Source organism: Saccopteryx bilineata, chromosome 3 (genome assembly GCF_036850765.1).
Source record: "Saccopteryx bilineata isolate mSacBil1 chromosome 3, mSacBil1_pri_phased_curated, whole genome shotgun sequence".
Taxonomy (NCBI): Eukaryota; Metazoa; Chordata; class Mammalia; order Chiroptera; family Emballonuridae; genus Saccopteryx; species Saccopteryx bilineata.
Genome location: NC_089492.1, coordinates 269925435 through 269948716, shown reverse-complemented (window position 1 = coordinate 269948716; position 23282 = coordinate 269925435). Strand labels below are relative to the sequence as shown.

Sequence of the window (23282 nt, the reverse complement as noted above, 5' to 3'; positions counted from 1 at the left end):
TGTCTCAATATCCTCATTAACAAATGAGAATGGAAATTTAAATCTATTTTTATCCTAACATTTAAGTGAGTAATGATGCTATTTGGTGAAGAGGGGGCACTGGACTAGGTAGGAGTCAAGGGACCTAGGATCTGTGCCTACCTTGTATATAGTTAGTTGTATGCCTTTTCAGTAGTCACTACTTTCTGTGCTTCAGTGTCTTGGACTGTAAGTTATTAGAATCGAACATTTATTAAATGTACGTTGGGTGCCAGATACCAGTGCCTGGCGCTTTACGTACATCATCACTTGTTATCTGCAGAAGCGAGGTGAGTTCAATGGGGACTTAGGCCCTGAAAGGCAATTGTGTCCAAGATCCCACGGGTAAGAAGTGGAGAGCTAGGATTAGAAGTCACATCTTTCACTCCAAAGCCTGTGCTCTTTTTATACCTATGCTGTTTCACCTCATCTGCAACATGGGAACCCACCATTTATGCTTCCTAAAGTTGTTGCCAGGAGCAGATACCAACTGTCATGTTGCTTTTGCCTGCTAGAAATTTGTAGTTAAAGAGAACCCATGAGCAGCTCTAGTGTAGTTGGAATTCTCTGGGTTTGGGTCATGGCACTGCTACTCACTAGCTTTGAATATTGGTCAGATTGCTTTGTTTCTCCAATGCATCAGTTTTGTCACCTATCAGATGAGCATAATAATAGTACCAAATCCTGTGTTGTCATGAGGATTATGTAAAGCACTTGGAATAGTGTTTTACATGTAGTGGGTATTCAGTATATATTAATAAATAACAGTACAGCAGGGGTAATCTTATTACATCCCCTTGTAGCTGTGGTGAAGCTGAAACAGTGAACAACTAATTAAACTCACTGAAAAGAGTAAAGTTTATATATGTAAGATTTTATTGAACACCTTACGAAAATAATAATGAATTTACGATAAACATCGTATGTAGTGACAACTTTAATCCCAATCCATAGGTGAGGGGGGTGGGCTAGAGAAGAGAGGGGAGGAGAGAGAGGTAGTCAGGAGTAATGATTTATCTGGCCAGGGATTGGGGCCTTTTATTACTGTTACATATTACATAGTACATACAGACTGGTCAAACATCTATTCCCTCCATTTTAGGACTGTATAAGACTTTAGGGCAACTCTTTCTCTCTCTTATTGTATCTTTTCAGTTTCTGTCAGATATCTATGTATTGGCTTTTTCTCTGATTATCTTGATAAAACTCACACTCTGGTTTAAAGTAAACTAGAGCAGGCTATGTGGTCTGCTTTGATTTTAAAAAAAATTTATTGATTGATTTTAGAGAGAGAGAGAGAAGCATCAATTTTTGTTGTTCTACCCATTCATGCATTCATTGGCTGACTCTTGCATATGCCCCAATCAGGGATCAAATCCACAACTTTGGCATATCAGGATGATGCTTCAACCAAAATAGCCACAAGGCCCAAGCTGGTCTGGTATGATTTGAAGTTTAGGAAAAAGGGGTGTGTCCTACATCATGTTTCCCAAATTTTAAAGTTCTCTGTATTGAGATTGGAGGTCTCAGTCCAGCTAGTATAAAATGTAACTTTAGTACCTGATTTTCTGCTCTTTATTCCTTTTATTCATATACTTCTCTGGAGATCTCTCTTTTTTTTTTTTATTTGGTGAGAGGAGGGGAGGCAGAGAGAGACTCCCGCATGCACCCCGACTGGGATCCAACTGGCAAGCCCACTGGGGAGTGATGCTCTGCCCATCTGGGGCTTTGCTCCGTTGCTCAGCAACCAAGCTATTCTCAGTGCCAAGGTAGAAGCCATGGAGCCATTCTTAGCACCTGGGGCCAACTCGCTCTAGTCAAGCCATGGCTGCAGTTGGGGAAGAGCAAGAGAGAGAGAGAGAGAAGAGGGGGAGAGGTAAAGAAGCAGATGGGTGCTTCTTCTGTGTGCCCTGACCAGGAATTGAATTGGGCCATCCATATGCCAGGCTGACATTCTACCACTGAGCCAAACCGGCCAGGGCCTGGAGATTTTAATAGGCATGGGATGTAGGCATTCCTAGGTACTGTCATACCATCTGACAATAGTCCAATCTCACTAGTGTTTTTAATGGGTTCACACATGCCTGTCAGTGTAAATTTTTAAAAGAATAGAAAGAATATTTGACAGAATATTACTGTTAGGCAGTTTTGCAGCAGATAGACAGAGGCAGTCAATATCAAGTGGAAATTCAGGAAGACTAGGTTAACTGTTACAGAAGAGAGTCTCATTTCTGTGACATTGATTTTTTTCTCTTTTTTTTGTCTTTGTAGGTTGCTATGGTGACAGACTATGGAGCCTTTATCAAAATTCCAGGCTGTCGGAAGCAAGGTGGGAACCTATAACATGAAATTCAGCCTTCCCATTACATTGTCTTTGCTATCACCCCCACCACATCCTAATTACAGGCTCTACATTTTAGGCAGAAGGTTTGTTTTTGTTTAGTGATATGAATATAGACAAGCAATGACAGTTGATTTTTAGCAGGCCTTACCTCAGAAGAATGGTGCTTTCTGACTTGGAGGGAGGGTTGGGGTATAGCTTCTTGGGTTCACTTATGGAACCAGGTCTTCCCCAGATTTTACCTGTGACCCTAGGCAAGTCACTTGACCTTTGGTCTTAGGATTTGGGGGAGGGCAAGTTACTCTCTAAGGCTAACATTGTGAGTTTTCTAGTTATGGCACATGGAAAGGAAATAGTAGTATAATCTATCTATATAATATATAATGCTTTAAGTTTTCTTCATATGTTGCTAGGCATTTGTTGAACATTTTTGGAGTATCTCTTTCACATCTATAATCTTATTTGTTTCTCAAAACAATTGTAGTGCCCTGGCCGGTTGGCTCAGCGGTAGAGCGTCGGCCTAGCGTGCGGAGGACCCGGGTTCAATTCCCAGCCAGGGCACACAGGAGAAGCACCCATTTGCTTCTCCACCCCTCTGCCGCACCTTCCTCTCTGTCTCTCTCTTCCCCTCCCGCAGCCAAGGCTCCATTGGAGCAAAGATGGCCCGGGCGCTGGGGATGGCTCTGTGGCCCCTGCCTCAGGTGCTAGAGTGGCTCTGGTCGCAACATGGCGATGCCCAGGATGGGCAGAGCATCGCCCCCTGGTGGGCAGAGCGTCGCCCCTGGTGGGCGTGCCGGGTGGATCCCGGTTGGGCGCATGCGGGAGTCTGTCTGACTGTCTCTCCCTGTTTCCAGCTTCAGAAAAATGCAAAAAAAAACCCAAAAAAAACAATTGTAGTAAGTAGAAAAGGCAAGTTTTAGAGACTGGCAGCCTGCTCAAAGAGATTTAGCTAGGTACAGTACTAAGTTGGTGAACGTGTCTGTCCCTGAACCAATCACTAAACTGACAATCTGGTTAATATATATATATATTTTTTTTTTTTAATTATTTTTATTTATTTATTTATTTTTTACAGAGACAGAGGGACAGTCAGAGAGAGGGCTAGACAGGGACAGACAAACAGGACTGGAGAGATGAGAAGCATCAATCATTAATTTTTTGTTGCGCATTGCGACACCTTAGTTGTTCATTGATTGCTTTCTCATATGTGCCTTGACCGCGGACCTTCAGCAGACCGAGTAACCCCTTGCACGAACCAGAGACCTTGGGTTTAAGCTCGTGAGCTTTTGCTCAAACCAGATGAGCCCGCGCTCAAGCTGGCGACCTCGGGGTCTTGAACCTGGGTTTTTGGCATCCGAGTCCATCTACTGCGCCACCGCCTGGTCAGGCTGGTTAATATATTTTAGTATATAAGCATCTACATGCTGAAAGACTCCTCCACTTACATCTCCATTTCACATGCCTCCTCTGAGCTACAGACTTAGATGTATAGCTGTGCACCTGACTTTTACATTAAAAACTGAGCACTGGACCATTTCCCTTGTTTAATTCACCCTATAAATCAAGGCTTTTTCATAATAAGCCATTAATGCCTTATTATAAAACTCCTACACTCTAGTATACCTATTTTTATATTTCCTTTTGTCTGTGTCCATATGAGACATAGTTTTACATAATTTCAATCAATGTGTACATATCATTTTACATTATGATTGCATGCTTATGAAAAAATAAGGGGAATAAATGACCACACAGAGATAGGCACTGATAGCATTTTGGTATTCTGTTTTTTGTGTTTTTTTTGAAAGAGAGAGGAAAGAAGAGAGATGAGAAGCATCAACTCGTAGTTGCATCATTTTAGTTGTTCATTGATCACTTCTCATATGTGCCTTGACTGGGGGGCTCAAGCCATGCCAGTGACCCCTTGCTCAAGCCAGCAACCCCTTGCTCAAGCCAGCAACCTTGGGATCACATTGATGATCCTGCACCCAAGCCTGATGAGCCTGCACTCAAGCTAGCAACCTCAGTGTTTTGAACCTGGGACCTCAGTATCCCAGCTCTGTGCTCTACCCACTATGCCACTACCAGACAGGCTTAGTGTGTTTCTTTATAATTACATATCCACATAAAGTTTAACACTGAGATTAAGATTATACATTCACTTTTGTCAATTTTTATACTTAATGACTTATAAACATTTTTCCATCTTTCATTTATTTTATTTTTAAAAGATTTTATTTATTGATTTAACAGAGGGTTGTGGACAGCGAGAAGTATCAGTCATAGCTGCTTCACTTCAATTGTTCACTGCTTGCTTGTTGCTTGTGTGTGCCTTGACCGGCCAATAAGTGTTAATAATTTTGCCAAGAACTCTAAGGGAGGACGATTATTTTAAATATAAATCTTTGTTTGCTTTATCAGTTTTTTTTTCTTAGTTTGATTCCTGGTATATATTCATTTAAAATAATTATTAATTATATTTGATTTCCTCAGAATAGATGTAGTTTTCTCTATGATTAATAAAACATTTGAAAATAAGCAAAAGAAAAAAACCTGCAATTCTATACCCTTGTTTAACATTTTGGATCATTTCTTTGTAATTTTTGAAAATCTGTTTTAAGCAAGAAGGACAAATGTGATGGAAAATGATGGGTACACAAACACAATCAACAGTTCAAATGCTATAGGAATGTTTACCTGAAACCTGTGTACTCATTGATCAATGTCACCCTGTTAAATTTAATTTTTAAATGAAATTATAAAAATAAAAGTTATTTTAAGCATTTATGATCACATTATACAATTTTGCATTGTATTTTGTTATTTACATGGAAAAATGCTAATTGCCTGTAGTTCTTGGCACATAGTAGGCATTTAATAAAGATGAACTAAAACTGAATCATTGACATATTTTTATTTAATCTTTTGAACATCGTTTTTGATGGACTATCAAGTGGCTATACTATAGTTCATTTAACTATTACACTTGCTGGATAGTAGGTTGTTTTTAATTTTTTATTTCTTAAAATTACCTTGCATATTTTTTTTGTTAATTTTAATGGGGTGACATTGATAAATCAGGGTACATATGTTCAGAGAAAACATCTCTAGGTTATTTTGACATTTGATTATGCTGCATTCTCATTACCCAAAGCCCAATTGTATTCCATCACCTTCTAACTGGTTTTCTTTGTGCCCCTCCTACCTTGCATATTTTGATGTAGATTGTTTTCCCAGATGCATATAGCTTTTTCTGTGTACAATAAGATTATTTTTTTAGGACAGAGTCCCGGAAGTGATTGTATATCAAATTAATTACTAGTCAGAACTCTTGGTGCAGGGACATAAACAATTGAGAAATGTTTTGTGAATTTTTATTTATTTTTTATTTATTTTATTTTTTCTTTTTACAGAGACAGAGAGAGAGTCAGAGAAGAGGGATAGATAGGGACAGACAGGAATGGAGAGAGATGAGAAGCATCAATCATCAGTTTTTTGTTGCGACACCCTAGCTGTTCATGGATTGCTTTCTCATATGTGCCTTGACCGCGGGCCTTTAGCAGACCGAGTAACCCCCTGCTCGAACCAGCGACCCTGGGTCCAAGCTGGTGAGCTTTTTTTTTTGCTCAAGCCAGATGAGCCCGCGCTCAAGCTGGCGAGCTTGGAGTCTTGAACCTGGGCCCTCCGCATCCCAGTCCGACGCTCCATCCACTGCGCCACCGCCCCATCAGACTGTTTTGTGAATTTTGCTGGGAGTGCAGGATAAACACAGCTTCCAGCAAGTTTTATTTACACCTTCAAGGCTTTGTCTCTTGATTGCTGATGCTCTTCTTTGCTTCCCTCTGGCTGACTCTTGCCACCTGGTGGTAAAGATGGGCATTGGTAACTTCTTGTGGTTTATAATCCTGACAAATCTTGAGAAAGATGATTTGGTTTAGCTGGTGTCCTGTGTCTATCTGTCCTTGAACCAATCAATTACTGTGGCCAGGAGGTAAAGTACATTGACTGACTAAGCCTGTGTCATGTGTCCACGGTTGGGGGTTTGATCAGCTCCAACCAAATTACGCGGACTGACCAGATTACTTTAGAATGTAATGAAGGTATTCTCCTAGGAAAGGACCTTGGCAGATATGTTATAAATATTTTATTAAGTGTCCTTATTAAGTTATTTAATAGTTATTACATATTTTAATTCTTCTAAAATTGATTTTATTAAATATTTTATTCCTTTTGATAGCCGTTGCTAAATGATTTCTGAAAATCTATACTAGCCTTAGTAATATTTCTTATTTTAATATACTCTTATCAACTTTTGGTATTATTTCCTAAATATTTTGCTAAGTTAATAGGTTAAAAATTGTACCTTATTTATATTTCTTTTTCAGTTAACATCTATCATACTTATCTTCTGTAACTGTCACTTAAATAGCTGCTTACTCTTGCTTTTGATAGATTTACCAGTTTACCAAGCTATTTTTCAATTATTGGTAATTTAGATTATTTTTTAATTTTTATTTTTAACCTTTGTAGGTAATAATACTGCCAGTATTTTTATAATGCCCATGAGATTTTGCCCCTATGAGGTTTTTTTCTTTTGGAAAAATTTCAATGATATTTTTGCATCAAAGGTATAATCATCTTTATGCCCTTTGCTCTAAAAATTTTTACCAACTTGTATTTTTACCATATTATATAAGTATAATATAGTTATTGTATAACATTTTACTAACATTAAGCATTATTTTAAAGAATATTTGTTAGGGACTGCTCATGTGCTCTGCCTCTGGGAAGCGTGCCCTTGCCTTTCCCTCCCCTCCTCTTCCCCCTGGGGCGTTCCCTTTGCCTTTCTCTCATCTAAGCTCCAAGGGCCCTCCTTCTGCACCTGTGACTTGTTTCCTGAGCTCATACCCAGCTGGCTCACCCCTACCACCTCTGTAAACTTTCTCTTATAATTTGAAAAAAGATTACTTGTTAGTTATTAGGTATAAAAAATGATCTCAAATTGTTTTAATTTGCAATTTTAAATTAATGAACATTTTTTTTCAGTGAATCCCCAACTCGCATCTTACTGTTACCTTCTTATGTAGAGTATATATAGCAGACATAGAGTATAATACCAGACACATCTTGTGCTTTATTTTATTTATTTTTCTTTTCCCCAGGTCTGGTTCATCGAACTCACATGTCATCCTGTCGTGTGGATAAGCCCTCTGAGATAGTAGATGTTGGAGACAAAGTATGGGTGAAGCTTATTGGTCGTGAGGTAAAGTTCTGTGCAACTTCTGTCTGGTTAGAAAGGATTAGGAAAAGCTGGGATTTTTTTTTTTTTTTTTTTTTGGTATTTCATGGTGGTGAATGTGTATATGTTTACTGTGGTTGAGAACCTTATTTTGAATCCTGCCATCATAGTCTAACCTTAGTTTAAACCTTCTGGCTGCCTCTCCTGCAAACTCAAAAGGAATGGTGTGAAATACAAGGGGTGTAGTGCAACAAGTACTAGCTGTCCAGCTTTCAAGGTGGGCCAGTCGTGGTGCCATTTGGTTATTCTTCTCCCGCCCACCATGAAAGCTGAAATGCCCACTAGTGGGCGGGAGGGACCAGGTTGACCAGCACTGCAAAAGTGGGCGGTTTTTATAAAAAGGTTTGCCATTATGGGGTTAGAACGTTGTTTCAGAGCACAGAGGTTGCTGGTTCGATCCCAGGTCAGGGCACGTACAGGAACAGATCTATCTTCCTATCTGTCTCTGTCTGTCTGTCTGTCTCTCTCTCTCTCTCCCTCCCACCTTCTCAAATCAACTAAAAAAGAAAAAAAATTCCCTCCCTGAAGTCTACCCAAATGGTGGATATGAAGAAAAACAAAACAACAACAACAAAAAAATTTAAAGAACTAAAAGGAGAAAAGGAAATAATCTATGGGACTAGTCTTTAATAGTTTTCTCATAAACTTTAGAGAATTCTTGCCAGGTACACTTCAGTTTGAACCAAAGCAAAAAGAGCATAGAATTTACAGTCATGTTTCCTAATACCTGGCACAATGCACCCTTAGGGAAGTGAGAAAGCTCCGAAAGACCCTGTTAACATCTCACTTGAGGGCATGTGGGCTGTGGGTGTGGGCAGACCACAGGAGAAATATGTACAAATATGTACATGCACTGAGGCCTGCTCTTCGGCCAGAGGGTGGCAGGGGAGACAGGCCTGAAAAATATTATTCAACAATATTTGAGAGCTTAATATGCACTAGGTTTGAGGGATACAAGGGCAAACCAGACACAGATGACTCCAGCTGTTATAGAGCTTATATAAATTAAAAATAATTATAAATTATGGTAAGTACTGTAATGGAGTCAAACAATATGAGTGATAAATTTAGGTAAAGTAGTCAAGAACGAGGTGGTGTGTGAGCTGAGACCCAAAGGAAAAGGAAATATGATGAAAAAAGTTGGATTCTTAGATAATCCTAGACCAGAAGTCTAAATGATGTACTGTAAACTTTGGTGACTTTGCTTTTATCTTTTTCAGATAAAAAATGATAGAATAAAAGTATCCCTCTCCATGAAAGTTGTCAACCAAGGGACTGGGAAGGACCTCGACCCCAACAACGTTATCATTGAGTAGGTAAAGGTTCGGAAAGACTAAAATTCTACTCTTAAACCAGAGAATGCTGTAGTTCAGTGGTCAGCAAACCACGGCTCGTGAGCCACATGTGGCTCTTTGGCCCCTTGAGTGTGGCTCTTTGGCCAGCTTAGGAGTACCCTAATTAAGTTAATAACAATGTACCTACCTATATAGGTTAAGTTTAAAAAATTTGTCTCTCAAAAGAAATTTTAATCATTGTACTGTTGATATTTGGCTCTGTTGACTAATGAGTTTGCCGACCACTGCTAGTGAATCAGGCTGACCTGGGAACCCTGCCATTTATAGATTGTTATATTAATGAGTTATATAACCTTAAAGATACTTGAAATGCTCCATTGCTGGTTTTGTTTCCTTCCCCTTATTCTTACTCTTTTTCTGCTTCTGCCCGTTAACCGGTGAGCCAACAGCATTCATGAAGCACCTGCTATTTGCCTCTCTCCTAGCACTGGGACTGAAAAAGGTAGAGCTCGAATGGGAGGGTAAGGTAAGCAGGGGCAGCAGTTCCAGTGAGGTTTAGATGCTTGTAGTTTAAGATAACTGTATTCTGAATATACCACCTTCTTTCATTGGTTCTTCTGACCTTTAATTTAGGAGTGGAAGATTTTCTAATTATGTAGGATAATGTCTGGTAATACAGGGAATTTACCATCTGTCTCAAAGTATTTCTTTGAGAAAATATACACCAGCGATTTCTAACTAGGCATTGCCAGATCCTTAAAATTGCTTGAAAAGGAATCTTGGGGGTTTATGAACTGTTTCCAGTTTCAAAAAGCCAGCCAAAATCATACATTTATCCTCAGGTTAACCATGACATTATTTTGTTGCTTTTGATGGTAAAAATATCATGCAAATTTAGCTCATACTAAGCAGGTAACTCAGTGGCTGTTATGTTATTGATTAATTTTAAAAAACAAGAAAAAAAAGTAAATGTTATTTGATGGGATCTTGATGGTGAAGAGTTTGGAAACCCCACATTTGTTTGTTTGTTTGTTTGTTTGTTTTTAGAGAGAGGATAGAGAGAAAGAAGGGAGGGAGGAGCGGGAGCTTCAACCCGTAGCAGTAGCTTCTCATATGTGCCTTAGGCAAGCCCAAGGATTTGAACTCAGCATTCCAGGTCGATGCTTTATGCACTGCACCACCACAGGTCAGGCTATTTATTCATTTAAATAAATTTTTTAAAAGATTTTATTTATTGATTTTAGAGAGAGGAAAGAGACAAATAGAAGTGGGTGAGGAGCAGGAAGCATCAAACTCATAGCAGCTGCTTCCTGTATGTGCCTTGACTGGGCAGGCCTGGGGTTTCAAACTGGCGACCTCAGTGTTCCAGGTCAACACTTTATCCACTGTGCCACTGTAGGTCAAGCAAACCCCACATTTATTCTTAGTGAAATCACTGTGGATATGAAGGAATTTTACTTAAAAGGAAGGGAAGTTAGAATACATAGTATGTGCAAGGTATTATGCAACATTAATGCATTTAATTCTCGTAACAACCTGTGAAAGTAGGTGTTCTATTTTACTTTATATCCCTAGTTTCTGGCTTGATGCTTGGTAACAACTTGCCTGTGGTTACATAGCAAATTATAGTGGGTTAGGATCTTTGATCTTGGTCTTCCTGACATTAAAGCTATTGCCCTTTCACCACATGGTACTTCTAGCTGTTGCATGTGACTTACAGAGTTTTTTGAATTTCTGTAGTTTAGTCTCTATTGACATGTTTGTAGGGCTGATTATTGACAAAACACTTTCCATTTACAGTAGAAATCTTTTATAACAGCTTAGAAATGTTATTTAATTCTGGTACTTACCGATTGCATTGAGATAAATTGTTTCTACTTCAAATAATTCTAAGCTATTCAGAGTTATTAAAAAGCATTGAAATTTTCCAAAGCACCCTCATATGGGTAAAATACAAAGTAAGGTAAAAGAGCTACCTTTCTTTCTCAAAACAATGGTAGAGAAGGGAAGGGGCTCCCTGGGTTTATGCTGTACATGTTTCCATACATAGTCTGTTTCTAGTAATAACCAAATGGCTGAAGAGGAACTTTTGTTGTAGACTGCTTCTAGAGCTGCATTCAGGAAAGAATCATGGCATAGTAGAATGATAACAGCTTTTAGAGTCAGACTTGAATCAAAGAGAGTCCTAGTTCTGCCCCAAAGTGGTACTGTATATGACTTTGAGCAGATTACCTACCCTCTCTGAACCATAACTTCTTCACTATAAAATGGAGATAATGACACCTACATCCCAGAAATGATAGAATGATTACAATAAAATCTTGTTTGTAAAGAACCTAGCATATTGTCTAGTCTATAATAGAAACTTAACTTACAATAGCTACTTGTAGTTATTGTTCTAAAATCTCTTTGTTTTTCTTTTAATATCTGAGATTATCTTCTTTTGAAAGAATGTATAAGGCCCAGGAGAACAGGGGCCACTTCTTATCTCCCATAGTGCCTGATGTGTAACAGTCATTTAGTTAGTGCATCCATTTATTCCTTTATTCAACAAGTGTTTTATTGGGTTCATATTCTGTGTTTGAGGTATAATGGCAATATCAGAGTTTCTGCCTTAGGACATTATTGTGTAGTATAATGACATAATTATGCAAATAACTTGACTACAAGGCAACAAATAATAAATGCTAAAAGAATGGTTTTTAAAAAGGGTTCTAGGAATTAGCTTGAAGAGGAGGAGTTGATTTAAGGCCTTGATGATCAGAGAAGCAGCAGCATTGAGTCTTGAAGAATGGATAAACTTTTTGTCAGGCAGCAGGGGAAGGAGTGCTATTCCAGGTAGAAGAAATGGTCTGGTGAAAGACATGAGGCAGAAAAGCACATGGACCATTCAGGAATCTTGTTTAAGGAAAGAAGAGGGTAGAATGTAAGCCTTGAAAGATACATTGGGGGTAAAATTGTGGAGCGCTTTGTAGATCAGTCAGAGAATGTGAATTTGTGTAAAGCCTTTGAGTGGGAGAGGCTTCTGGTCAGACTCTTCCCTCTAGGTACCCCGTTCTCTGGCCTTACTCTGTTACGCTCACTGTCTTCAGGCTGGCTAGCCACCTGTTTGTTAGCTGCCTTTCGTTTTCCATCAAAATATCGTCCTCTTATATTTCATCTCCTCAGGCCCCAAGGAATTAACAAGGTCATCTAATAAGTGATTCTGCAAATGCAAAGGGGCTAAAGTCAATTTCTAATTAAGTTAGACAGCATATCATAGTCTTTAAAAAGAGCATTTATGATTCACCACACTATTATCTGTTTAGATGTCTCCCTCTGCTGCTAGACTGTAAGCTTCTTGAGGAAAAGGATCAGGTCCTATCATTTTAATATACTTACCCATATCACTAGTACTAACACCGGTTCAACTTATTAGCTGAACTGATAAAAGAAAGATTAATTCAACTATGTGTGCTGTATGGATTGGAAGAGGAAAATTGGAGGCAGGGAGACCAGTGAAGGGATTATTGCTATTTTGGTGAAATGTAATGAAGCCTAAAATAGCACGATGGCAGTGAGGACAGAAAGGGAGACATGTGGTGAATGACATATTTGTTATGTGCAAAGTATGATTTGACTTGTAGTATATTAGAATCTACATACAGAGTATTGGAATAAATTTTAATGAGGTTTTGCTTAAGCTGCAACTCACAACCACTTGAAACGCAGCTCTACAAATAAGGACATCTGAAAGCTATTGAATTTGTGACTGCTCAAGTTACGTCTTTAAGATCCTGCCATTTTTCTTTTTTTACATTTTGTTATTGTGGTGAGAGCACTTAATATAAGAGCTATGCACTTAACAAATGTTTAAGTGTGCCATGCAGTACTGTTGATTATATGTAAAATGTTGTACGTTAGATCTCTAGAGCTTGCTCATCTTGCTTAGAGTTTATGTCCGTTGATAAGGAACTCCCCATTTCCCTTTCCACTCCCCTTGCCTTTGTTTTTTGTTACTCAAGCTTCACTCTTTGAAAGGACCGTCTCACATGACTCATACCAGACCCCAATCATTTGAATAAGATTCTTCTGGGGCAAAAGCTAGAGATTAGAGCAGACATTTTCAGGATCTAAATCAATGCTTGTCTTTATTGTCCAACTGAGTAGCCTCCACATGGCTACCAGTATTTAAAGGTAAATTAATTGAAATTAAATAAATTTAATATCTAGTTCCTCAATCACTACATTTGAAGTGCTTAGTAGCTGCAGACGTAACAGTAAATAGTACAGGCATAGCTTTGTAGAACACTTTCATTGTTTGAACATGTTGTGCTAGACAATATGCCCTCTGCTTAGATATAGAAAAGAATAAGATATGGACTTTACCTTTGAAGTCTTGTACTTGGCACAAGGAGTGAGGCAAAATGAAGACAAATTGAACAAAATGAGTAATGAACTCTGCCTGTGGTAGCAGGAAGCATTTTATAGAAGATTGATATTTGAGTTATACTTTAAAGAATGAACTGGATAAGAATATGGAATATCTTTGTCCTTTCCATTTCCTCTCTTGAGCCTGCATGTCCCATAAAAATGTTGGCTAAGATAATGTGAAGTGGGCAGCTTTGTTCTGCTTTAATATTGTTATCCTGCATTTCTCTGGGTAATTTGGCTGTTTTGGCAAAGTAGTTCTTTGTTTTTGCTGGATTCTGTAGAGACCTGGCAAATGGTTAGAAAATCTTAGGTGAAGTCGGAATTTAAAGTTAAAGAGATTCAGGTAAATGAAATATATTTTAGCCTGACTGGTAGTGGCACAGTGGATAGAGTTTCGACCCAGGACGCTGAGGTCCCAGATTTGAATCCCCAAGGTTGCCGGCCTGAGTGCGGGTTCATCCAGCTTGAGTGCAAGCTCACCAGCTTGATTGCGGGGTTTCCAGCTTGAGTGTGGGGTCATCAACGTGATCCCATGGTTGTTGGCTTGAGCCCAGTGGTTGCTGACTTGAAACCCAAGGTCACTGGCTTGAGCAAGGGGTCACTGGCTCAGCTGGAGGTCCCCCAGTCAAGGCACATATGAGAAAGCAATCAATGAACAACTGAGTTGCCACAACTACGAGTTAATGCTTCTCATCTTTTCCTTCCTGTCTCTCTCTTTCTTTCTCTTCCTCTCTTGCTAAATAAATTAATAAATAAAAATAAAATATATTTTAGCCCTGGCTGGATGGCTTAGTTGGTTGGAACATTGTCCACATACACCAAGGTTGCAGGTTCAATCCCTGGTCGGGGCACATGCAGGAGTCAACCAATGAATGCTTGAATGGGTGCAACGGCATATTGATGTTTCTTTCTCTCTCTCGCTTGCTTGCTCATCAATCAATAAAAAAACATCTTTTTTTAAAAAGAAAAACACTTTAGGTGAAGAGCAAAAGAATTTCAATAAATATTTATTACTGGCTATTGCTTGCCACACCTTGGGGTAAGGTGCCGGGAAAACAGTCACAAGGAAAATATTGTAAAAAAGGCTCATGATATAGAGCAGAAACACAAATATATGGTGCAATAAAGTGTGATCTGTGCTGGGATTGAAGTGTATATAGGATACAGTTAAAGCTTGAAAGAGTGAGTGATCGAGGTGATACTCTTCAATTCAACATTTTTTGAGTATATTCTCTGTGCAGGTAAAAGTAAAAAGTAAGAGCTAAGACAACTGGGGCGCTCAGGCTCTGCTAATAGGAGTATCACTGTAGAAAACTATGGAAAACTGTCTGGAAGTGTCTACTAAAGCTGATGCCCTGCAACCTAGTAGTTCCACTCCTACCTGGGGCTAGGCTTTTTTCCAAAAGATGTGTGCTAGAAAGTTCTTAGGAGCACTGTTCATAATAGAAATTATTCAACTACTTTACATCAACAGCAAGAAGATATAGCAAATTGGAACAATCTACACACAACAATATGGATGGATCTCACAAACAAGTTAAAAAAGCTGAACACAGGAGGGTCTATAGTCTCTGATTCCATTTATATAATTTACAAAAAATAGGTAAAACTAATCTGTGCTGTTAGCAATGAGAACAGTGGTTACCATTGGGGAGGCATAGTAACTAGAGGGACTTCTGAGGTACTGATAATGTTCTGTTTCTTTTTCTGAGTACTGGTTACTTGGGTATGTTCAAATTGTGAAAATCAGTAAAGCTGTATGCTATGAACACTTTTCTTTATGTATATTATACCTTGGTCAAAAGTTTAAAAAATTTTAAAAGTGCTGTAGGAATGCAAACGGGTGAATTCTCACTGAGCGGCTCAGGAAAGAAGACTTGAAGGAGAGTTGAGCAGTTGAGCCTGGCAGTGTTTGGGGGCGGGGAGGTGGGAGGGAAGAGGAGAAGCAGAGCATTTCAGAGAGAACTGCATGAGCAAAAGTAGTGAACCATCTGGAGAAGGTAAAATAGTCTGGTTTGACTAGAACATATTGTACAAGTATAGATGTCGCTGGAAAAGTAGGTTAGAGGCAGACTGAAAGGACTCGAGCACCAAAGTAAGGAATTTGGATTTGACTTTCCAGGAAGTCTTTGAAGGTTTTTTAAACCCAGGAGTGACCTTGTGAGGTTTGTAGAGGACTTAATAAGTGGGAATTATATCTTTATTTCCTGTGTATCAGTGAAATGAAGTTATTTCATTTATAATTATTCAGAGCCTGATCCTGAATGAAAAAATTGTGTATTTCACACCATTACCTTTAATGCCCATCTCCTTATGCCCAACACTTCGCCTTCTTTCTTCCTTCTACCTGCCAAAAGTAAAACAAAAAACCAACATACACCATTACCTTGTAGTATCTCTGGCCATATCTTTAAGAAGGCCAACAGTCACAGTATCCTTTTCGTTATAGGCAAGAAGAGAGGCGGAGGCGGTCCTTCCAGGATTACACAGGGCAGAAGATCACCCTCGAGGCTGTCCTGAACACTACCTGCAAGAAGTGTGGCTGTAAAGGTAAGGTGCAGCCTCTACCACTTCAGTCTTTCTCTCCTTGTGGATGGACCCTTGACTGGATGAGCAGCCTAGTGAGTTTAATTCATCCTGCCTTTAAGCCAAGTGATGGCCTCATGCTGTTATTCCTACTAGACTTACATCAGAGTTCATGGCTTGCTATTTTTTCTGTTTCCTTCTCTGAATGCTAGCCCTACTGCTGGCCCTGGTGGTGATACTATATATATCATCACCACTTTTCCCTGCATCTCTGCAGCTGGTGCCCTATCTAAGCACGGCCCCTGGTTCTAGGCCAGTAAGGTAAGAGTGTTGGATTATGATTAGCACTCTAAGTTTTATATCTCCAAGAACCATTATTCTGCTGCAAGAATTAAGCAACTTAGAAATGTATTCCATAAAGATTGAAGTTAAACTCTTGCTCATCTCTTTAACTTCAGAGCTCTGAATACAATATCCTTTTAGTAATAAAGAACACAAGCTAGTCATTTCCTTTTAGCTGTGTTTCCTCAGGTTTCTTCTAGTCTTACTCAAATATTAAAGAGCTCTTTCAGCCTGACTTCCTTATTGGAGCTATAATGAGAGGGATTGCCAACTTCTCGTTTTCAGAGTGACCTCAATTTGTCACCACTTCTCCCTAGCCTTCCATTTCCCTAGCCTTGTTGATTTTTCCACATTGCCTTGCTGCATACTTTTGCCCTGCTTGAGGTAGTGGTGTTTAAACCCCTATTTATTACTAATGTAGAGGGAGGAAGGGAAAATAAAAAATAAAATTCCCTCCTCAAGGGAATTGTGGGAGCATTCCAGATATTTAGAAAACTCCATGTTGCATTGCTCATCCAGGCACCATCCAGCTTCTGGACTCAGACTTACATAGTAGTTTAGGTGTTACTTTTGATGATTTTTTCCAGTTCTCTGTGTCCCTGAGATAGGATCTACAGCAAGCTCAGACACAACCAGCCCTGTAGCATCTGATAAAGGGGCCCTCAATAGCACTGCAGGCTCAGTTGGGGGGGGGGGACTTCTTACCTTCATCTGTGTACAGCTGGTATTACCTGAGGCAGAGAAGAATAGTGAGAGATGGATTTTGGCCCAGTGAGCAAAGGCTGGGCCAAAGGTGGTTGGTTTTGATGCAGCAGAAAGAGTGCAGGTCAGGAAGGCACAAGACCCCCAGGTAAGTTTTAGTTCTGCTGCTGTTCCTGAGCTACTTCTGTACTCTGTGCCTTCCTGTCCTCTGCAAATGCATTACTGGATTTGATGATCTCTAAGGCCCTTGGCAGACCTGACAGTCTGACTGTTGAGTGCCCCTAGGTGACTGACTGTGCCTGTCTCTGTGTGTTAGCTTGGGCTGCCTTCCTGCCAGCTGCCTAACAGCTATCTTCCTTTAGGGCCTTGGCCCGCCACTTGGCTCCTATTGTGAAGCATTCTGCTCTCTGGAGCAGCCATTTGTTGTCAGGAATAAATTACAAATCTTGAAAAATTATTAAGCTCCATTGCTAATAGAGGGCAGCACCAACCTGCATCCTCATATCTTCTGCCATTACCAGAGCAGTGCCAGTGTTTCCACAGCAGTGTTTAGGGCCAGCTGCTAGTCTGGCTCTGGTTGAGTAAGCAATGCCATCTTGAGGGGACAGAAAATCTGCTCTGAATCCAATAGTTGCTCTGAATGACCTTAGTAATACTTCCTGAACCAGCTAGCCACTTCCAGGAGCCACTGGGGAGGATCCATGTGCTGAGTGGAAAGACTGCTTCTTCCTTCTCTACCTTTTCCACCTCTCTTCTGCAGGCCACTTTGCAAAGGATTGTTTCATGCAACCAGGTGGGACCAGATATTCTCTGATACCTGATGAGGATGAGGAGAAGGAAGAGGCAAAGTCAGCAGAGTTTGAGAAGCCTGACCCCACTAAGAATTCTAGAAAAAGAAAGAAGGTGAGTACTATCTTGCTTTTATTTTGTCATATTTTTTGTTGTTTTGTTTTAAAGTGAAAATGAACTTAACCAGTGGTGGCGTAGTGAATAGAGCATCGACCCGGAATGCTGGGGTCCCTAGTTTGAAACTCCAAGGTGGCCGCTTGAGTGAGAGATCATTGACATGATCCCAAAGTCACTGGCTTGGCTTGAGTAGCCCCTCTCCCTGGGCAAGGCACGTATAAGAAGCAATCGATGAAAAACTAAAGTGAAGTAACTATGAGTTGATGCTTCTCATCTTTTTCTTCCCTTCTTCTCTTGCTCACTCTCAATCAGTCAAAAAAATAAAAAATAAAAATAAAAGAAAATAGATAGTATAAGGTATAAAAAAATGAAGAACTTTTTTTGTAGATATGTTAGAAATACTAAAAAACATAAAGCTTATTAGGATCTTCCTGTAATCTTACCATCTAGGGAAACTCTTATAGTATCTGGTATATTCTAATCTTTTTAGGTAGTAATATATCTACAGACACATATACATATAACACTACATATACATATATAAATACAAAATTATGGTCATATTAGGTATAATTTATATCCTTCTTTTTCTATTGTACTTTTTAAAAGCATTTTCTGGTATCTTTAAGTGTTCTTCAAAAACCTAACAGCAGCATATGATATTCTACCCAATTTGGCTGTATGATTTTTTCTTTTTTTATACAGGGACAGAGATAGAGTCAGCGAGAGGGATAGATAGGGACAGACAGACAGGAACGAGAGAGATGAGAAGTATCAATCATCAGCTTTTTGTTTTGACACCTTAGTTGTTCATTGATTGCTTTCTCATATGTGCCCTGACCGCGGGCCTTCAGCAGACCGAGTAACCCCTTGCTCGAGCCAGCAACCTTAGGTCCAAGCTGGTGAACCCAGATGAGCCCGCACTCAAGCTGGCAACCTCGGGGTCTCAAACCTGGGTCCTCCACGTCCCAGTCCAACGCTCCAACCACTGTGCCACTGCCTTGTCAGGCTGTATGATGTTTTATTTAATAATTTTTCTTTCTTTTCTTTTTCTTTTTTTTTTTTAATTCAGTGAGAGGAGGGGAGGCAGAGACAGACTCCTTCATGCACCCTGACTGGGATCCACCTGGCAAGCCCACCAAGGGGCGATGCTCTGCCCATCTGGGGCATTGCTCCATTGCTCTCAGCAACCAAACAGTTCTTAGTGCCTGAGGTGGGGGCCATGAGCCATCCTCAGTGCCTGGGGCCAACTTCAATCAAGCCATGGCTGCAGGAGGGGAAGAGAGAGAGAGAGAGAGAGAGAGAGAGAAGTGGGAGGGGAGAGGGGGGGAGGGTGGAGAAGCAGAGGGGTGCTTTTCCAGTGTGCCCTGACTGGGAATCAAATCCAGGCTGACACTCTACCACTGAGCCAACCAGCCAGGGCTAATAATTTTTTTTATTGTTGGATATTTTGATAACTTCCTACCTAAATTTTTGGCCATGTATCCTATTGTTTTCTTTGGATAAATTCCTAGATAAGATCACTGATTTAGTGTTTTAAGACTCTTGATACATTTTATCAAGTTGTCATTTCAGGAAGGTCCTCATCTATACCCAGCGGTGGATAAGAGCGTCTGTCTCACTGAGTTTTTCTCCTTTCTACTACTTAGAGCAGAATAATTCATAAAAAAGACATTGTGGTGCAGAAAAACAGTGCATGAAATGAAAATACTGTGCTATAGTTTGGTCAGGAAATATGGTTCTCATGTTGTGTAGTATTTTTCTAAATGTGGCCAGTTACTAAGTTTTGGGGTTTTTGTTTTATTTTGTTTTGTTTAACGCTTCAGCAAACTTTTGTTGCTGTCAACTTGTTACAGACATACAAACCTAGGAATACAAAAACTGATAAAGTCCTTTCCCTAGGTGTGCGTTACCTACAAATTAAGTATTATCTTCATTTTATAGGTGAAGAGAAAGGCCTGTTTTAACATTATAGGAATTAGCCAAGTATATTAATAATAATTTGTTAATCTGAAAGTTCCTTCCTTGGGTGATCACATCCTTTTTAAGACTTTAGCTGCCTTGATGACTTCCACATCTCTAACTGGTATCCCACAGGTACCTCACACTGCCTTGGAGTCCATCAAATGTGGTTTTGAGGCCCTTAGTGCTACTTACCAGCTATGTAACTTTGGGCTCTCACTTGTTTTCTTAATTTTCAAAATGGGATTGTGCTGATCTGTAGTGTGTTTTCTTTTTTGTTTGTTTTTGCAAGAAACAGAGACAGAGAGGAAGAAAGATGAGAAGCATCAACTCGTAATTGTGGCACTTTTAGTTGTTCATTGATTGTTTCTCATACATGCCTATACATACCTTGACTAGGGAGCTCCAGCCAAGCCCCTTGCTCAAGCCAGTGACCATGGGGTCATGTCAGTGATCCCATGTTCAAGCCAGCAACCCCCGGCTCAAGCTGGTAAGCCAGTGCTCAAGCTGGCGACCTTGGAGTTTTGAACCTGGGGGCTCCTCAGCATTCCAAGTCAACGACGCTCCATCCACTGCACCACCGCCTGGTCAGGCAAAGCTTAAGAGTGTTATAGTAGCCTGACCAGGCGGTGGCGCAGTGGATAGAGCATCAGACTGGGATGCAGAGGACCCAGGTTCAAGACCCTGAGGTCTCCAATTTGAGCATGGGCTCATATGCTTTGAGCAAAGCTCACCAGCTTGGACCCAAGGTCGCTGGCTCAAGCAAGGGGTCACTCGCTCTGCTGTAGCCCCACGGTCAAGGCACATGTGAGAAAGCAATCAATGAACAACTAAGGTGTTGCCACAAAAAACTAATGATTGATGCTTCTCATCTCTCTGTGTTCCTGTCTGTCTGTCTGTTTCTCTCTCTCTCTCTCTCTCTCTCTCTCTCTCTCTTTCTGTCTCTGTAAAAAAAAAAAAAAAAGAGAGAGAGAGTGTTATAGTAGTTTTAATTCTTTACATTTAGTTCTTTTTTTTTTAATCTATTTTGAGGGGTTTTTGTTGTCTTGGGTGTGTGTGTGTGTGTGTGTGTGTGTGTGTGATAATAAATAAGGTTCCAACTTCTTATTTTTTACCTGTGGCTATCCAGTTTTCCCAGGACACTGTTGAAAAGACTGTTCTTTCCCTATTGAATGGTCTTGATATTCTTGTTAAAAATCATTTGATCTTATACCTGGGTTTATTTCTGGCTCTCTATTCCATTGATCTAATGTCTGTCTTTATGCTAGTGCAACACTGTTTTGATTATTCTTACTTTGTAGTAAGTTTTGAAATCAGGAAATGGGAGTCCTCCAACTTTGTTTTTTTTTTTTTTAAGATTATTTTTGGCATTTGGAAGTCCCTTGAGGTTCCATATGAAATTTGGGATGTATTTTCTATTTCTGCAAAAGTGTCATTGGGATTTTGATAGGGTCATATCAAATCTATAGATTGCTTTGTGCATTATTGACATCTTAACCAATTCATGAACACAGATGTTTTTTCATTTATTTATATTGCCTTTCATTCTGCAGCATTTTGTAGTTTTCAGAGTACAAGTCTTTTTGCCTCCTTGATTAAGTTTATTCCTAAGTATATTTTACTCTTTTTGATGCTTTGTAAATGAAATTGTTTTCTTAATATCCTTTTTGGATTGTTCATTGTTCATGTATAGAAATGCAGCTGATTTGGTTGGGGCTATAGATTTTGAATCCTGCAGCTTTGCTGAATTTATTTATTAGTTCTAACAGGTTTTTCTTGTGGAATCTTTAGGGTTTTCTGTGTATAAGATCATGTCTGCAAACAGGTGATTTTAATTCTTTAGTAGAACTAGATTTTTAACTGTGATTCTATTTATATATTCCAGGGATTTTTCTTTCTCTTAACCTTTTAGGATCTAAATGGTAACCTAAAGTGATTCTGTGGATATCTCACTTGGTCTTTGATTAAGTTGTTTTTGCATTGCTTAACACACCTGGTACAGTTCATTATTGCTTTGTTTCTAACTGCTTTCAGATACTTATTTCAGTTTACCAAAATAATTATTAAGCATCTGCTAGGTATAAATCTCTTTATGAGCTGCTTAGTCATTATCCTACCCTCCATCACTCTTCACTTAGTAGAAGAATGGTCTATGAACAATGGCAGTAATAATCATCATAACTTAATTATTTTTTAAAATGCCTGCATGTATGTGAACTTCTGACTCATGAGTTCACTTTATTTAAAAAATGTTCTAGGATTCTGGTTTGTACTCTTTTCTCCCAAGATATCATCTAGCGTTATCTTTTCACCTTATATTTTTAATCTTGTCATTATCTTTTATGCCTTATCTTTGTTTAGCATTTACAATTTATAAAATATTTTCATATTTTTAATTTGTTTTATCCTTATATAATTCTGTAAGATAGTCAGAGCAGGTATTATCTCACAGTTTTACCTCACTTCACTAATTCTTTTAGCTTTTCAATTATTTATTTACTTGTATGCTTTATACGAATCTGTTGTGTATTGTGTTAGGTGCCTGAGTTATCAGGACAAATAAGGCACTTTTTTTGCTAGTGTTTGCACCATCAGCAGCTACCCTTGTTATCTTTTGCCCTAATTCTGTTCACAACCGTAAATCAAGATTCTAAGCCCCTGTCTGTTTTCTTTTATCCACTAAATCTTTGATTCCAGCATGAGCTAGGCTTTCCTTAACAGTAAGAACTTCTCCCTGAGATGGATGTTTTGGAGCGTATAAGAGTGGCAGATTCGGATACCTGTTCCCAGCATTAGTTGACTCTGGGAGCCAGATGTGGAACCAAGTAGGTTCGTCTGAAGGGATTTGCTTCCACATCCCATGTTGCCAAATAGGATAGTGGGTAGCAGGAATGCCTAGTGTGTGGAAGGCATATATGATGGACAACTGACTTACAATGAAATAAAGGTTGTATATAGCACCTACACTCAAGCACAGGGAGAATGATAAACAGCCAAAGTATATCTGGTGGCATAGGACAGACACTCTAAAGGGTTATTGGACCTCATAGAAATCATAGAAATCCAACGATAGGAAGTGAAGTATGACTGGGCCATACAGAACTGGAATCAGAAGGAATGGGCTACTGGATTCTCATCCTTGTTTCTTCACATAACGGTTTCATGTCCTACTTGTTTCTGCAGTCTGGTGGAAGGGGATGTCTAACATAAAGCCTCAAAGGCAGGAGAAGTTGCTAGGCATGTTGCGGGACCAGGAAATGGCCCAGGATAAAGAAAGTATGTCACCTGGTCCAAATAATGCTTGGCACATAATAGGCATGTGCTAGCTACCTTTGAATAGATAGAATCCAAAAATCTCTGCTGTCTGGAGCTCCTCAGGTTCCATTGCTCAGTGAGACCTGCCCTCGGTTTGAAGAGTAATAGGGAGTGACTCCACTGCTGCTGGTAGGTGATAATGAAGGGAGCAGGGGCAGGAGTG

At 39.5% G+C, this 23282-nt stretch overlaps 1 protein-coding gene across 1 annotated transcript in view; it reads left to right on the top strand.

Moving 5' to 3' along the window:
- Nucleotides 1–23282, top strand: part of ZCCHC17 (zinc finger CCHC-type containing 17) — a 53048-nt gene that overhangs the window by 21051 nt on the left and 8715 nt on the right. The window contains exons 3-7 of the mRNA XM_066269829.1: nt 2290–2347; nt 7522–7622; nt 8879–8970; nt 15816–15916; nt 17697–17839. Of these exons, the coding sequence (XP_066125926.1) occupies nt 2290–2347; nt 7522–7622; nt 8879–8970; nt 15816–15916; nt 17697–17839 (495 nt within the window). The remainder of the gene's footprint in view (nt 1–2289; nt 2348–7521; nt 7623–8878; nt 8971–15815; nt 15917–17696; nt 17840–23282) is intronic.